The sequence below is a fragment of the Solanum dulcamara genome, chromosome 9 (assembly GCF_947179165.1).
Source record: "Solanum dulcamara chromosome 9, daSolDulc1.2, whole genome shotgun sequence".
Taxonomy (NCBI): domain Eukaryota; kingdom Viridiplantae; phylum Streptophyta; class Magnoliopsida; order Solanales; family Solanaceae; genus Solanum; species Solanum dulcamara.
In genome coordinates, this window is record NC_077245.1 from 65,489,896 (window position 1) to 65,508,109 (window position 18,214).

The following is an 18,214-nucleotide window of genomic DNA, read 5'->3' on the forward strand; positions in this document are numbered from 1 at the left end:
CACTGCCTCCGTTGAAAGAGCTTTTTCGGCAATGAAGTATATCAAGAATGACTTGTGGAGCAAAATGAGTGATGATTTTTTTAGTGGTTGTTTGGTGCCTTATTTAGAAAAAGATGTATTTGATAGTATTTCTAATGATGCTATTATTAAGACATTTCAAGATATGAAACCTCGTAGAGTGCAATTGTAGATTTGTAGTAGTGTATGTAGTTGAATTTCAATTGTAAAACAATGTTTTGATAGGATTATTATTACATGCTTTCTAATTCGATAGAAAATGCCTATAACTCTATTGTTCAGGATGTTTTTGTATTGTTTTGAAGCCATTTTATGTCAAATTATTTTTCCGGAGGAAGAGTACTTTTACTTTGAGTTGGTGTTTATTTTAAGTCTTTTTAAATGTAAAAGTTTATGTTTGCTCACCATTTGCACTTTCAGGAGCTAAAGAGAATTCAAAAGAAATTGAACAACTTGTAGAAAGACCCCATAATTCTTGCAAAACAGGTATATTTGACCCGACCCGTTTTTTATGGATATAATTAGCGTGTTTAATTTTTTTTGAACCTCTTTCATAAAATTCCTGGATCCGCCACTGTATCCGATAATCCCTCAATAAAGCTTGACTCAAGGTTTTAATCACAGGTTTGGGTCTTACCTTGGATGACATGATAGAAGAATGCTATGAGCTAAAGAAGTTTTCATCGGATTGGATCTATGGCATTCGTGAGATTTTTGACCGTCCATGTGGATGTCGCTCAAGCTTATTGCATTTCTGATCGTCGTCTACGACAGGTGAGGTCCGCTGGAGAAGCGATATTTCCTCATCGGAGAAGATGAAGAGCTTCTAAATTTAGATGGTGCTTTGCCAGAGATGATCTTTCTAGATTCTCCTATGTTTCCTTTTTGAGGCTATTTATTTGTTTTTTTTTCTTATTTAGCTAGTTCTTGGACTTGGATGACGTTTAGACCCAAGTCATTTCTTATTGTTGGACTATTTTTGTTAATAAATTGGCATGGCCCATATTTTAAATTTTTTTGTTTAAAAAAATGTCTCTTGTCTTTAAGATAACATACAAATAATGTTATGCAATCAGGACATTAATGCATTTTTAATTTTTGATATTGTTCTTTATCGAAAGAAAGCGGCTAACATTTCTTAATTATATTTTTCCTTCCGTTTTAATTTATTTTTAAAAAAATTTCTTTTTTCTTTTTTTTAGCAATATTTTAATTCAAACTTTCTACCCACTATATTTAAGACCACAAGGAATCAGACATTCCAAAGAAAATGGTAACAAGGATGCTTGTTGATACAAAAACTTGGAAAATATTGTGAGAAGTTAACTAGTTGGAGGGTAGAATTGTCAGTTTACCAGAAATTAGTTAGTGTAATTAACAAGTTGTTAAAGTTGTTAGTGTAACTGATTAGAGTTAACTAGTATAACAAAGTATATATATATACACACTAATTGTAATTAGAAGGGTTGAGCTGAAGAAATAAAAATATCTCCTCTCTCTCTCACTTTACTCTTTCTTTTTTCGTTTTTCTACTTCTTTTCTCTTCTCTTTATTGTTCATCTTCATCTTCGTCTTTTTTCTTCAATCTATACAGCTCACATTTATCTTCATGGTATCAGAGAGAATCGTCATAGTTATCACTATGAGAAGCTGATCCTCGATGTGGAGTCAAAGAATCGCAATGAGATTCACTAATTCATAGGTTTTTTGTTTTGTGTTTGACAAATCAACAGATCGGAGCTTCGTCTGAGTTAAAATTTTGCGATTGTGTTACTGTTTGAAGAAATGATAGGTGACACGGCATCAGCAGCAAGTTCACCTCAAAATCTCAACCAAAATCACCAACAAGCTAGTGTGCCCGCCTCCTCGAGTAGCAGTCTCATTCAAGGGATACTTGACTATAATCACCCATTATTCCTTAGTCCTATAGATGTAAGTGGAGTTAGCATCATCTCTTTTCAATTGATTGGTGTTGAGAACTATACTCTGTGGAGTCGTTCAGTCAAGTTAGCCTTATTAGGGAGGAATAAATTGGGGTTGGTTGATGGAACATGCATAAAGGACATGTATAGTGAAGAACTATGGTGTCAATGGGAAAGGATAAATGCAATTGTCTTGTCGTGATTAATGAACTCAGTCTCAAAGAGTTTACTTAGTGGAATTGCATTTGCCTCAAGTGCATTGCAAGTGTGGAATGACCTACAAGAGAGGTTTGATAGAGTAGATGGATCAAGGACTTACAGTTTACACAAAGAAATTATTACTCTACAGCAGGGTACTAACTCTATCTCGGTATACTATACAAAGTTTAAAGCATTGTGGGATGAATTTGAAGTGTTAGTGCCCTCGCCTTGTTGCAACTGTGAAAAGTTCAGGCTAGGAGTCAGATTCTCGTGATAAATCCATTACCAACTGTAAACCAAGCATATGCCATGATAGTAGGAGATGAGAGCCAAAAATCTGTAATTACAGGCATCAATAATTTGGGATTACATTCATCTGTTCTAGACTCAGTTGCTATGTACTCTAAAAGTGCCAGTAGTTCAGGTGTAAGTAACAGTTACAAGAAGAATACACCTCTACTTTGTGACTTTTGTAAGTGTAGAGGCCATACCAAAGAATTCTGCTACAAGGTTATTGGATATCCACCAGATTTCAAATCCAAGAGGAAGGCACAAAGTACATATGCTGATACACCTAGCTTCTCTAATCATACTCAGAAATCAGGTCAAGCTAATTTCTCCTATGGTTTGAATACAAATGTAACTGATGAATCAGTGTGGGGTAGGAATATTACAGGACAGCACTTTACAGACATAACATCAGTTGAAGCTTCAACTAAAACTCTGAGTCAGGCTGAGAAAGATGTCAAACAACTACTTCAAGGGTGCACATGCACAAAGGAACAATATGAACAGATACTCAAGATGATGAACCAACAGCCAAGAGCTACTACATCTACTTCTACATCTGACTGTAATAAGGCAAATAATGCAGGTAAAGCCTTGTTTGTAACTGAAAATAGTGATGTGTGGATTGTGGATACAGGTGCAACAAATCACATGGTATCTAAGTTCGATATGTTATAAAAAATTGTCCTCAAGCTTGACACTTCCAAGGATGTATGCTTACCAAATGGTGGTACTACACAAGTTACTCGTATTGGCTCTTGTAATCTATCAGCTAGAAGTGTGATTACTAATGTGTTTCATATACCTGAGTTCAAATATAACTTAATGTCTGTCGGGAATTAGGCTGCTCAGTCTTCTACTTCCCTGACTTTTGTGTTTTCCAGGAGCTTTAACTGGGAAGGTGAAGGAAGTTGGTAAGGAAGAAGGAGGACTATACCTGCTATGGAGACATTTAACTCAAGGTAGTGTCAATAATGTCAAGGAATCTGCTCATGCTGTTGATACAATTCATTTAAATGGTAAGGAGTCAAACATGGAGCTATGGCATCAAAGGCTTGGACATCCCTCTTCAACAGTACTCTCAAAGATGTTTGCTAATAATAAAATCACTATGTGTAAGGTGCCTAAGTGTTTAGTTTGCCCATTTGCAAAACAAACTAGACCTGTATTTTCTTCTAGCAGTATTAAAAGCAGTAGATGCTTTGACTTGATACATGTTGATCTTTGGGGAACCTATAATGCAGCTACTTTTGATGGCAATAAATACTTTCTTATAATTGTGGATGATTTTTCAAGAATGACCTGATTATTTTTACTTAAACTTAAGTCAGATGTTTCTGTATCTCTTCAAATGTTCTTGCAATATGCAAAAACACAGTTTGACAGAGTTGTGAAGATTGTCAGATCTGATAATGGTACAGAATTTATTAATTCTGTGTGTTACAATTTGTTCAAAGAATGGGGCATTATTCATCAAAGGTCCTGCCCCTATACCCCTCAACAGAATGGTGTTGCTGAGAGAAAGCATAGACACCTGCTAGAAGTGACAAGAGCTCTGAGATTTTAAGCCAAAATACCTATCAGATTTTGAGGTCACTATGTTCTAGCTGCAGCCTATCTCATCAACAGACTTCCTAGCAGTGTAATTGGGTTTTAAACTCCATATGAAAGACTATATGGCATCAAACTAGGGCTATCTCACTTGAAAATTCTTAGATGTTTTTCACTTGCTAAAAACCTTACTGAGCATGACAAACTCATGCCCAGGTCAAGGTTAGCAGCTCACATGGGCTACTCTGAAGTGCACAAGGGATATATTTTGTTTGACTTACTTAACAAATCATTCTTTATTAGTAAAAATGTTATTTTCAGGGAGGATATCTTCCCATTTGCCAATAAAGCTGATGTTGATTCACAACAGCTATTTGTAGACAGTTTACAAGAAGCAGATACGACTATTCTAGGTTTATCTACTATGGCTTCCATATCTTTTAACAATATTGATCAGAATCCAAGCCTTGATGTAGGATATGAGCATACTACTATGGAGCATTCTGAGGATCAAATACATGCTGTTGATGGTGCCGGCTCTGAGGAATCAACCATTGCAGAAGTAACCCTTACTGAAGGTCCAAGTGCTCCTAGAAGATCTGTAAGATCTAAGCAATCTCCAACATGGCTGAGGGACTTTGTTTCCCTAAATATAACCAAACCTACCAGCTATACAGATGCCATCAAGGATCCAAGATGGGTTGATGCTATGCAAGTAGAGATTCAAGCATTAGAAAACAACAACACCTGGGAGATCACTACCTTACCTGCAGGTAAAAGACCTATTGGTTGTAGGTGGGTTTATAAAATCAAATACAAGTCCACAGGTGAAGTAGAAAGATTCAAGGCTAGGTTAGTCAGCAAGAAGGTATTGACTACAAAGAGACATTTTCTCTAGTTGTGAAGATGGTTACACTGAGGTTTATTCTAGCTCTTGCTGCCTCCAAACAGTGGTACATCCATCAAATGGATGCGTTCAATGCATTTCTTCATGGGGACCTTGATGCTGAAATCTATATGCACCTTCCTCAGGGTTTTGTCAGTCAAGAGGAGAAGGTGTGTAGATTGACAAAGTCCCTATATGGACTGAAGCAAGCCCCAAAACAATGGAATCATAAGCTCACTAAGGCCCTTATCTCCCTTAAATTTAAACAGAGCCAATATGACCACTCACTATTCATCAGCAAATTAGAAACAGGGATTATACTTATACTAGTGTATGTGGATGACATGCTGATCACTGAAAGCTCATTGAAGTTAATAGAAGACACAAAGGAGGCTCTACAAAAGGCCTTCAAGATGAAACACCTAGGGGATTAAATATTTTTTGGGAATTGAATTTACAAGATCCACAGAAGGGATACTAATGCATTAAAGGAAATATGCCCTTGAGCTTATAGCAGAAGTTGGAATGGGAGAAGCTAAACCAGCAGGAATACCTATAGATGTTAATGTCAAACTAACATCAAGGGAGTATGATCAATATGTGAAGAAAAGGCAAGAAGCAACTGATGATCCTCTAATAGATCAGGTCAGTTATCAAAAACTCATAGGAAAACTATTATATCTCAATATGACAAGACCAGATATTGCTTTCAGCACTCAGACACTAAGTCAGTTCCTGAGCCAACCAAAAAAATCCCACATGGAAGCTGCACTAAGAGTGGTAAGATACTTGAAGAAGCAACCTGGACAAGGAATACTACTTTCCAGTAACTCAGACCATAAGATCACTGCCTTTTATGATGCTGATTGGGCCTCCTGCCCACTCACCAGGAAATTTGTAACAGGGTACATGATTGTGATTGGAAAATCCTTGGTTTCATGAAAAGCCAAGAAGCAAACAACAGTATCAAAGAGTTCAGCTGAGGCTGAATATAGGAGCATGGCCTCCACTGTGTCAGAATTGATATGGATGCTTGGAATGCTGAAAGAAGTAAGAGCTGAAATTGAGCTGCCAGTACAAGTTTACAGTGACAGCAAGGCTGCAATCCAAATTGCAGCAAATCCAGTCTATCACAAAAGAACAAAATATATAGAAATGGATTGTCACTTCATTAGAGAGAGGTTACAACAAGGTTTGATCAAGGTGGACTATCTACCTACTCAAAAACAACCTGCAGATATATTAACTAAAGGATTGTCCAGGATACAGCATGAACATCTTCTATCCAAGCTAGGAGTTTTGAATATATTTGCACCTCCTAGCTAGAAGGGGAGTATTGTGAGAAGTTAACTAGTTGGAGGGTAGAATTGTCATTTTATCAAAAATTAGTTAGTGTATCTAACAATTTGTTAAAGTTGTTAGTGTAACTGATTTGAGTTAACTAGTATAACAAAGTGTATATATATACACACTAATTGTAATTAGAAGGGCTGAGCTGAAGAAATAAAAATATCTCCTCTATCTCTCACTTTACTCTTTCTTCTTTCGTTTCTCTGCTTCTTCTCTCTTCTGTTTACTGTTCATCTTCATCTTCTTTCTTCAATTTGTACCGCTCACATTTATCTTCAGAAAGAAGCAATTATTCTAAGTATTATTAACATTTTCTTTTTAATAATTAATTCTTACTTGATTATTTTAGTATTGATTATAAACCTTAAAAGAAAGAATTTGAATAAGTAAAACTTAACTTTAAATCTCGATACAGTTCAAATAAGCAAATAAAATATTGTTTTCCAAAAAAGTTGTCATTTCATTTAATAGATGCATTTGTCTAAATGAGTTAAAGATAAGTGGATTATGGCTGATTAAATTGAAATTTCTTTGGCTAAAATGCAAGATCGTGACTTCATACAAGTAAATAATTTGTAGAAAGGGAAATGAATAGTACAAGAAGGAGGTACTATGGCCTCTAAATAACTGAAGCCTCCTTTTATAAGCCCAAAATTTGAACCGTCAGCTCAATGTAAAATGATGGTACGTTTGGGGTACTGAAAATGCTATCTCGTAGCATGTCTATTTTTTGACACCTCGCTTAAAGCTGATTGATTGTAGCAGATGAGCGTATTACTCAAGATTGATTGTTAGGCTTTTACCTTTATATGAGTATAAATAAATAGGTTGATGATCGAGAAATCCCTCAAAGATTAACTAATTCGACTAAGTTTAATAAATAATGAACTCGTTCCTCTTGACCTTCTCTCATATAGATATCAAACATTTTTACGCGGGTGATTTACAAAAATAACCTTTAATTTGGCTTGTTCCGTGGGCAAAACTAAACTTAATTCTTACTTTTGACCTTAAAAGTTTATTCATAAAGAAGACAGGAATCAAAAGTTCAACACCGTGTAATTTCCCAAATTGAAAGATGTGTCATCTAAATCCAAAAAGGACATTTCTGTTTGTTTAATCCAATTAATCACAACACTTAATATTATTCTTTTTGGTGTAAACGTGTTGATGTGCCACTCACTTGATCACATATGAAAAGTTCTATACATTTAATTTCAGATGTCCCACAAATAGAAAGAAATTTCTCAATTATTGTCCCCGTGGTTTTACTAAATTAACAACTTCACTTAATAAATCGAATATTCCTAGTGTCCCAGAATAATATCTATGAATTAATAGTCCTTTGTCAAATCCAAAAATTAGCCAAATTTAACATTACGACTAGTAGGTTCAAAATAAGTTTGTACTTCATGTCTCTTGCACGAATTACATGACATATCAAGTATAGGCTTTCGAGGTTTCGCGCTCATAAATCCTTTCTTTCATTTATCAATAAATTCAAGTCACTTTCATCAATTGGAAGTGTCATAGAAAGATCACAAAGTACTGAAGTAAAAGTCCCAAATATGAACTTCAACTAGGCCAAGATACCTTTATGTACAAACCATATAACATAATTGTATGGGACATGTGGTTTCGTTGAAGCTCACATTTCTAAGTTTATTATTTATCTATTATTATTATCTTGGACTTAACACCATAGAAAATAAAGAGACAGAAACATGAATATCTACTCAAAGATGATCTCCACCAACTCCAAATGAGGGTCCCAAAAAGAATACAAATTAGAAAGAAAAACAATTACAAACATCAATCACTTTTATGTTGTATTATTTTTATAAACAAATCCTACTTAGACTCTATATAATGCTTGATTAGAAGTCAATATTATTCTAGCAGTTATCCAAATTTGGCTGCACATGTACATAATAGATCAATAGGAAAGAATGCCAAAACAGAACGGGGGCAGCAGTACCCATAAAAACAAAAGGCCAAAGACACACTTAAGTATGAACAAGGCTATGGGGAGTGAAAGTGAAAGTAGTGGAGTGGGGGTAGGTACCCTTGATACCATTCAAATGGTGTCAGTAGCCATGTGATAGTATGGCCCTTCAACCCTCATGTCCACCTAAAAGAAACCATAAAATGAGACAAAAGAGTCCCCCCTTAAAGTAGCCTTTGATAGCACAAAAGAACACACTTTTCTTTAACCCCCCACCCTCTCTTCCTTTTGGTAAGATTAGTGTCCAAACCATCTTACATCATGTACCTACCACTTTTTACCAAAGGTAACTCTGATTACCTAATATTTATCTCTACATACATAAGTGTTCACTTTTTAATTCCCTATTGAGTTCCTAGATCACTTTGTTGTTCGAGTACAAGGTAACCTCTTTATCTCCACGATCTGCATATACCTACCCTCGCCAGACCCCCACTTGGATTTCACGGAATATGTTGTAGTTTCCTAGTTCAACCAAGTAGATGGTATTCAGTATCACCGCATTCTTGAAAATCTAGAAAGCTAAATGTGGAACCCCATTTGACAGAAAGTGATGATCTAAAAGGCATTTTCATTTTTCGACTTTAATTTTTACATCATAGCAAGTTACAACAGTAAAAGCAGAGGACCGAGGGGGAAGGGGAGGGGGGAGAAAATTACTATCACAATTCACAACTAAGGGTTACTACTAGCCTGCCTTTAATTTTTGTTATTGTTCAGTGTGGTCCAGCACACAACTACAAAGAGGGTACAAAATAGAGAGAGAGACCCCACTCCCATTAATCAGTTCATCTGTCCTTTACGTATACATTATGTATTTGTTGTAAGTAGTATGGTATTGATGATGACAACAATCTTGAGGATATCTTCCTTACCGATGGATCGATCTTTCCTTCTGTTGTGGGTATTGTTTGGCTATACAGCTAGAGGACTTTTACTTCTTGTGTATGCGACTACTCAACGATCCTGCATAAACGAACCAAACAACATTAGAGAATCTAATTTAGAGCTAAAATGGCAAGAAAGTTGGAAACCAAAAGTAACAACAGATTCTTTCACCAACCTAAGTTAATCCCTCCTAGCTAGCCATGCACAACACTTAACACCTACATTTCAATGGCTTCTTGCCCAGAAGTAAACCTGGTCAATGACCACCTCAAATTAAGTTCCTTCACTCTTTCTTTAAAAATGTAAAGATAGTGAAAGAAGAAAAGATGTGGAGATCAAGTACCTTGACATGTGGAAGTAACATGATTTAAGAGAGGCCATGTTGAGGGTAGATGTTGTGGGTAGCATAGGAATATTATTGTTAGAAGTAGCAGTAGTTATTGGGGAACTAACGCCAGCTTCAGCTGAATCAGTGGAGAATGAGGCCTGGTGTTCTGCAGCTGATTTTGTAGGAGAAGCAAAAAGGTTATCGGGAAGGATGTGCTCCAAACTGTTTCAATACCAAACAAAAGTCAATAACATTAGACAGAATCCAAAAACACTAATTTGCAATACATTAGAACCAATCCCAGCAAAATTTGACATCATCAATCGGGAAAAAGGAATAAGCGACTTTCAATTGCCATCTTGAACTTGGAATTTATGCTGTAATAATCTTGAAATTCCATTACAGATATCGTTGTTCAGTACCTTTCTTGAAGATTAGAGTAGTCGGTATTGGCGGTCTGTTCCTTGCTGCTACTTCCATTCCCAAAATCAGTAGGCAGCATTTCTTGAGGCACCTTCTCATCAGCTGCATTAGGGGGGGCCTTGGTAGCTACATGGGTATCGTTGCTTTCTATAAAAAGAAATAAAATCAGTAAGCACTAGATCTATTAAGCGAAAGAAGAAAAATAAAATGTCTTAAAAGTAAACCTGCAGGGATTTCTTGGTCAATGTCACTCGACACAGGAACAAGATTGTGATTGTTTTGAGAGTGAAACTGCATCTGGGAGGCCGTCGGAAGACCAGGAGAGAGGCTGGGTGGGAAGTGATCATTGCGATGTTGACTCTTCAGGTCCAGCAGTTGCAAATTCATTAACCTTCTGCCTTGAAGTTCAATGGCTTGCTGTAATTCAGCCTCCTGCTCTATTTTTCTTCTCAACATCATCTCATGCGAATTATATAACATTCTTGTTCCTATATATGAAGAGATATGTTTTAAGTGTCAAACAACCCATCCTGCTATTGACAAGAAAAATAGAAATTTAGATCATATATCTTACCAAAGGGAAGGTCATATGGCTCCCTAGATTCAAGAGCAGATGGGCTTAAACAGGTCGACAGCTCTCCTCTATCAATTGGATGTTGTTGTTGCTGAAGTTGCTTCCTTTATAGTTCAATCAACAGTGAAACATCATTAGCCATGAGTAAGGGGAGATGCAATAACTCGAAATAACATAACAGGGTAATCATCTTTACATACTTGTCTGCGACTTTTCCCTTTTCCTTGTAGGGCTTTACAAGTACCCGAGAATCGCACACAAAATGTGGGTTTCCTTTAGCCAAGATCATCTTAACAGTTTCTGAGTAGACAAACGTAACAAATCCAAACATTCGCTTCTGCTGATAAGGAATTCTAACATCTTGGACTGGCCCATACATACTTCAAAAACAAATTACACAGATGATTAACCATTAATTTTCATTACATTTAAAGATTTCAAGAATCCATTCCACAATAGGCACGTACCTAAAGTAATTAGACACATCCTCCTCCTTAAATGTGCTATCAGCAGGAAATGTTAGGTAAATTTGTCGTGAACTCGAATTCGAGATACCACCCAGTGCCATTGCTGAAAAATCATTTCTATCAGGCCGGCACCTACCAAATTTGTGGAATTCTTCTCCCATCATAAATGCTGCGGCAGCCGATCTGCAGTTCAGATTATACACATGAAGATACCTCAAATGTCCAGTCCAACCAATATTCCGAATCTCAACCTCCAAATGATGTCCCAACCAAAAGCCTAAGCAGTATGTACTAGAGCATAACTACCTAGCCTTAAACAATGAGTTGCTATTGAAATGTTTTTTAACACAAATACACACCAAATGAAGCTTAAGATTAGATAAGAAACAGCAGCATAATACCATGAATACATTCAGAACACCAGAAAATGGTTACCAAAAAAAAAAGTCAAGTTCAGGAAAAGTACTAGCAAGAGAAACATTTACAAGTTCATAACAAGGTAGAGTAAAGTTCTAAAGTCAATAACTTTCAACTAAAGGCCCATGGAAATACCTTTGGTTATCATTCAAGATGTTGATGCACTTGTTGTAAGCAATTGGATGATGATGAGCACCAGAAGCCATAAAAGAGGCAGCAGCAAACCTCTGTTGCTGCTGCTGTTGTTGTAAGGCCTTCATCCTCAGAAAATCATCAAAAGAGTCAACTTTACTAGGAGAACCAACAACAGCATCAGAGGAAGAAGAAGAATCAGGAAAGCCACTATGCATAAACTTGCAACTATTCCCATTCTTGCAAAACCCTCTAGCATAATACATGCAAGGCCTCCAACCAAACCCCCCACTACCACCACCACCATCATCTGAACCACCAAGAAAAACATCATTGACTGAACAACTCCTACGATGAAGATGAGGGGTTTCCTCACAGTTCCCATAAGGGAAAACCAAAGAATCACTTCTTCCACTAGGACTCATAATTGGATCCAATGATTCATCAAGAAAAGACAAGTGTTCTTGAACTTGAACCTGAACACTATTACCATACTCATCATTATTTTGGTCATAAAAAGGAAGTGATAGTGAAGTAGTTGAAGACCCAGAAACAGAATTAGTAGAACCATTCACAACAGCAGCATAAGAGAGTGAACTAGACCCTCCTCCTCCTCCTCCTCCTCCTCCTGCTGCTGGTGAAGCCATTGGTCTAGGGCTTCTAGAGAAAACTGGTGACCCACTAGTAGACCAAGGAGAAGGTGAAGATGGTGAAGAAGAAGGGAACCCATTGTTGGGAATCATGATTCTTGGTGAAGATTGATGAAAAGGGTTCAACAACTTTGAAGCATTTGACATTGAAGTTATTGCAGATGAAGTGTTTGATGAAAGTCCTAAACAAGATTTTGCTTGATTTATTAAAGAAATCAAAAGGTTTTCTGGACCAAAAGCTAATCTTATCATCTCCTTCTCCCCTTGGTCTTGTATCAAAATATACCCCATGATTTTTGAAGCATTTTCTGGATCCAAACTTTGAATTCTTGACAAAACTATCTTTGTTGCTTCATATCCATCCATGGCAATTTTTTGAACATTCACTACTACTACTACACTACTTTGGTTTTTGCCCCAAAGTTGGAAACTTTTTTCAAGAAATAGAGAGAGAAAGAGAAAGGACAGTGATAGAGGATAGTGGACTTTTAAATAGTGAGTAAGAAAAAAAAGATTTAAAAAAAAGAACCTTTGTATGATTTGAGGATTTATTAGAATGGTGTGTGTATTTTGGGAAATTATTAGGTGTCCAAGATTTAAACACAATGTTTATACAAAAGTTAATGATAGGGGGTTTTGATAGTTATATTTATGCAATCATTACATACGTGATACTTGAGAATGATATAATAGACCTTAATAGTAGATCACATTTTTCTATCTCGATTTATTTGTCTAAATTTGATTTGAGATAAGAAAAAATTAAAAAATAAAAATATGATCATAAACTAAAGATTGAGGATTTATTGAAAGATATTACGTATATTTTATTCTCTTTAACTTTATTTTATAGGATTATATTGAATTTGTTATTATTATTGTTGTGACGATCTATAAATGAAATATTTATAGAATCAAAATACCATTTAATTTTATGATCTTAAATTTATCAAATGAAAAATTAAAATTAAAATATTATTAAAAAAATATTTTCTTTTAAACCGACTAAAAAATAATGTTAGATATAAATTGAAATAAAGAAATAGTAGACTTGTTAATTTCTTTTACGATAGTGTTCAACCCAATTAACCTAGAGTTATTATTTTATCGGATATTTGTTATTATTTACTAATATTGATATGGAATAGTTTTCATGCTAAACTTAGATAAATAAATAAAAAAATATTTTTTAATTATAATGGAACCCTTATAAGTCATAACTTTTACAAATTTTATACTCCCTTCTTTTCATATTAAGTGAATTTTTGAGGTATTTTTTATTGTTTAAAATAATTGAATTGTTCAAAATTCAAGATAAATGTTTGAATTTTTTTTTTATATTTTCCCTTTTATTTATTAAAGTTTTATATTTTCTAAGAGATAAATCACACTACTGCAAAGTTATATTTATGATTTTATAAAGGATAATAGTAAAAAGTATAATTCAAATTATATCCTTAAATATTTTTCTTAATATATGTATATTGTCTAACAAATTCACTTAATATGAAATGAAGTAACTAAATTTTAGATCACACCTTTAAATGCGCGCAAGTTAAATTATTAATTTGATTTATCATGGCATAAATAATTAGTCACATACAACTCGAAAAAGAAAGGTATGCTTATTTTCAAACGGATTAGATAATGAGACAATGATAAACGTGAAGTGTCTGATATTTTGTCTGATAATTTGAAGGAGTATTTTAGAGGAAATGTACTTAAAAGACTATTATTTGCAATAAATTTTAAAGTGATAGACCTTTGTGGTTGAACTTTTTTCTGGATTTTACGCATAACGGGAGTTTTAGTGCACTGAACTATCTTTTTTACAAATAAAATATAAAAAAATATAATTTTATTAAAAAACAATATGGGTACAAATTTGTTTGTTCCTTTGATTCTTCTTTTTAGATTTTTTCCGTGATTCAAGGGCCTTCGTGACGTATTTCTTGAATTAGGATGATTTGGACCTGATCTTCATGAAATGATTTGTGGATCTTCATGAAGAATTTGATTATCAAGGCGGGTTCATCATATTTTGATCTCTATATGAATATCCAATAATTTATGGGATATTCGAGATTTTATTTTTATGAATACCCAAGAGTTTATGGAATATTAGAGATTTTGATCTTTATAAATACCCAAGAATTTATGGAATATTCGAGATGACTTTTAATGGGAATATAATACATTTTATATAGGCATGAATTATGGTCTAGACTCTAGGATTGAGTAACCTCCAAGGACACTAAATGGCATTGACTACGTCTTGTGGAGTCCCATTAGAATTGAATATATCTAGTAGAGTCCTATATAAATTTTGATATTTGCAACTATATTTTAAAATCAGTTGCATATATTGTGTAAAATTTCGTTATATATGAGGTTTAACTATTTGATTTTTTGAAATATAAAGGTCAATATTAATATGTGTTCGTCTTATATTTTATGGAAAAGGCTCATAAATATTTTTACATATGATAAAAGATTCATAAATATCCTCTTTCACATTTTAGTCTAAAAATCTCTTCACTCTATTATTTTTGGCTCAAAAATACCTTTATCATATTAAAAATGACTCAAAAAATATATTTTTTTTCACATTTCGATCTAAAAATACCCTCAACCTTTATTTGTAATTCAAGAATATCCCTCCTTCCACCAAATAATGAAGAATACCCCTCTTAACTAAAAGGTGGAATGAGGTATTCTTGAACAAAAAATAAAGATTGAAGATATTTTTAGATTAAAATGTGGAAGAAGAGTATTTTTAAGTCATTTTCAATAGGTCAGGGGGTATTCCTGAGCCAAAAAAATAGATTGATGGTATTTTTAGACTAAAACATGAGAGGAGGGTATTTATAAGCCTTTTTTCCATATGTGATGGGTATTCATGAGTCTTTTTCCTATATTTTATAATAATTTAATATATCGACAGTCTTTTGAACGTGTAGTAAATTCACTTAGATATTTGATTATGATTTATTATAATTGATCAAATGATGAAGTATTCTTACTAAACGTTTTCAGTTCAAACTTTGAAAAAATATTTACGTGTTCTCAATGTCCATTATGTTAATAGGTTAACTATTTAAAATATGTCAACTTCTTTAATTATACACATTGTACCTACTAATATTTTTTATGTGATTCTATTCCTAAATTTTTATAAATTGAGTTAATTTACACTTTTTAAGGTATTAATTACTTGTACTAATAGATTTTTATAGTGATTCTAATAAAGAATTATTATTGTATTTGAAATATTATGTTAAAAGTTATTATCAATCTCAACATTACAATGCTTGTTATACTTGTTTAAAATCCAATTTGCAACTTATGATACACGTTAAAACAAATAGTTGTGTTTTGTAAGGTGACTACAAGAAGCGACATCTCATTAACATGCAATAGTACTGATACTTGTTGAAATAAATAGTTGTTATTTGCTTAGAATATTACATACACCTCCATATAAAGTCAGTGTTCTCATTGATATCTGCTATGTCATCATTTCAAAGATATGACATTTGTTTAAATATGATTGAAAATTAATGTTTGTTTATACGTTCATATAAACTCAAGGTTCTCGTTGATATCTGCTTTGCCATCATCTCGAAGATATGACAGTTGTCTAAATATAGTTAAAACATTGATGTTTGTCTAAACCTCCATATAAACTTAGTGTTCCGATTGGTATCTTCTTTATCTTGACCTCGAAAATTTGGCTATTGTCTAAATGTGGTTGACCATTAATATTTGTCTGCACTTTCATATAAACTCAATATTCTCGTTGATATCTGTTCTGTTGTCATTTCAAAAATATGACATTTGTTTAAATATGATTGAACGTTGATGTTTGTTCCGCTATCGCTAAAGATTGCACGAGAAATGACAATAACAACATATACAACACCACAACTCATTAATGGTATTATTTGTTTTGGATCTAGGCATCAAACAATACGATTGTTCAACTCTTTGTTTTGAGTTTTATATAATGATGACCATATATGCACTTATCAAATAGCTAAATGGGCTTATCTGAGATGCTAGTGTGAATTTTACTTTTCATATCTATGTTGTGAAGATTTAAGCATATTAATTATGCCTTGTTGATTATTTGTGTTGGTTTACATGTTAGAAAAGCATCTATTTCTGCACAAAGTTCATAATTTGACTTTGATGTATCATTTGATAAAATATTTCTTATGGAGATGTGATGTGGAGATTGAAAAATCGTGTGGATTTTGATGTAACGATATGGGGCTAATATGTAATTTGAGGATTATTGAGTCTAATAGATCATTGATGTAATTGAACATATTTATCTTTGATGATTTATTTATATTAGTAACTTAATGATGCTTTTTACTTTGAAAAATACTTGTTTCCCTTATGATATATTGCATAGGTTGAACGAAATAATTATTTTATATAACACTTATTATTCATTTGAGAGTGATCTATGATACTTGTTAGTACGTGTTGGTATATTCATACTATACTTCTGTACTTTATATACACGTACAAATTTTCTCCTTTATTTCATTTTATTTGTAATTTTCTATCCAACGGATATTATATTAACTCTTATATAGTTATAGTTTCATTTTTAATTGATCATGACCAATAGCACCAACCCTTGGGGCACAACAATGATTTGGCTTCCACTACATATCATATTTTGTTATTGTTTTATTCTAATTATTTCATTTAAACTAAAATAGTTTTCAATAGTTATTATAGTATTAAATATGTTTATCAAATCTCTTAATTCGTCCTATTTGGGACAATTGGGTATCATCACGACTTAAGTGATAACAAACAACTTTAAAATATATCATCGGTAAGGTCTATGTGGGGTGTACTCTCTAAGAAAGATGTTTATTAATGTCAATTATTAAAAAAAATATTAAGTTTCATTAGTCCTTATTTTTCTTTAAATGTTTTACTTGATTAATATTTCATTAATTGAATAGTAAGGGTACACCCGAAAAAGTAATAATTTACTTATTTTTATTGTAAAACCTCAAATATCATAAAATAAATTTAATTTGGTAAAACAAGTAATATTTGATATGGAATTGTTTTGAATTAATCAACGAAGGTTTGTGGAATAAATAATTTTTTTTAATCTTTTCAAGTTGGATCTATGTGAATGGTGTAATTTATAGCAACAAGCTCTTTTCCTCCTAAATAAATCTTATGCAATGTAAATTTCGATTAGTCGAACCAATAAGTACTTTGGATTCTTGGATTCTATTCCCTCTATTTCATATTACTTAAGCTCTGTTGACTTGACACTCTAGTTAGAATTTTTTTAATTAGAGGTGTAATTTATTAAATTAATTTTATTAATGATATTTTAAAAACTTTAAATTTAATTACTATTAAATTATCTAGTTATTTAGTACTACGAAAAGTATGAGAAAAATAATAAAATTTGTTAATTTGTTAAGATAAATAAATAAAATAATACAATTTTCCACATTTTAGAAACACTCTTTCCGACAAGCTTTCATTTTTATTAGTAGATAGAGATATTAATTAATGATATTGGTTGACGATGTTAATGGAATAAGTTGGTGGATAAATATTAGTTGCAATTAATAAATGATGAGTGTTTTTATAAAATATAAAGTTTGGGGTAATTTTTAAATTTTAAAAAACTTTTCAAACATTAAAGCTTGACTCAAATTCTAATTTTTTTTAGAACTTGAAAACTTGAGATATTTTCTAAACATTTGCCAAATAATGATAAATTATATAATTAAACATTAGATATCAAATTTTTTTCAAAAACTATTTGGGGTCAAATGACAAGTAAAACTTTTTAATATAAATTTTAATTTAATTAAATTTTAATATAAAAATTGATATCGAATGAAAATAAATAAATAAAAAATAATTTGCCTTGATGATGGTGCAGCAGGGGTAATAAGAACCACAACTTTTAGCATTGGGGGGAGAGAGTAAATTAGCTTTATTTCTCAAGTCTAGTCTTTATCTTCCCCTTATATTTTGTGGGGCTATTTTATAGCAAATGGACAAAACAATGCTGACTATTCAGATCTGCTTCACAGGGAAATGTTCCCTCCCCCCCTC

The 18,214-nt window shown here is 33.0% G+C and overlaps 1 protein-coding gene and 1 pseudogene across 3 annotated transcripts; both read right to left on the reverse strand.

Annotated features, from left to right (window-relative positions):
- Positions 1–18,214, reverse strand: part of LOC129903728 (uncharacterized) — a 53,328-nt pseudogene that overhangs the window by 26,017 nt on the left and 9,097 nt on the right.
- Positions 8,776–12,594, reverse strand: LOC129902539 (zinc finger CCCH domain-containing protein 46-like). Of its 3 annotated transcripts, XM_055977844.1 has the most exons (9): positions 11,454–12,593; positions 10,902–11,084; positions 10,635–10,814; positions 10,435–10,538; positions 10,085–10,348; positions 9,860–10,007; positions 9,453–9,659; positions 9,285–9,361; positions 8,776–9,187 (listed from the first exon to the last, which is right to left on the reverse strand). In XM_055977844.1, the coding sequence occupies exons 1-8, from the start codon at positions 12,464–12,466 to the stop codon at positions 9,328–9,330; spliced, it is 2,133 nt and encodes a 710-aa protein (XP_055833819.1). In that variant the 5' UTR covers positions 12,467–12,593; the 3' UTR covers positions 8,776–9,187; positions 9,285–9,327. The 3 variants fall into 3 exon arrangements, with proteins under 3 accessions (XP_055833819.1, XP_055833820.1, XP_055833821.1); XM_055977845.1 differs by lacking the exon at positions 9,285–9,361 and having other exon boundaries at positions 11,454–12,594; XM_055977846.1 differs by having other exon boundaries at positions 8,776–9,341; positions 11,454–12,594.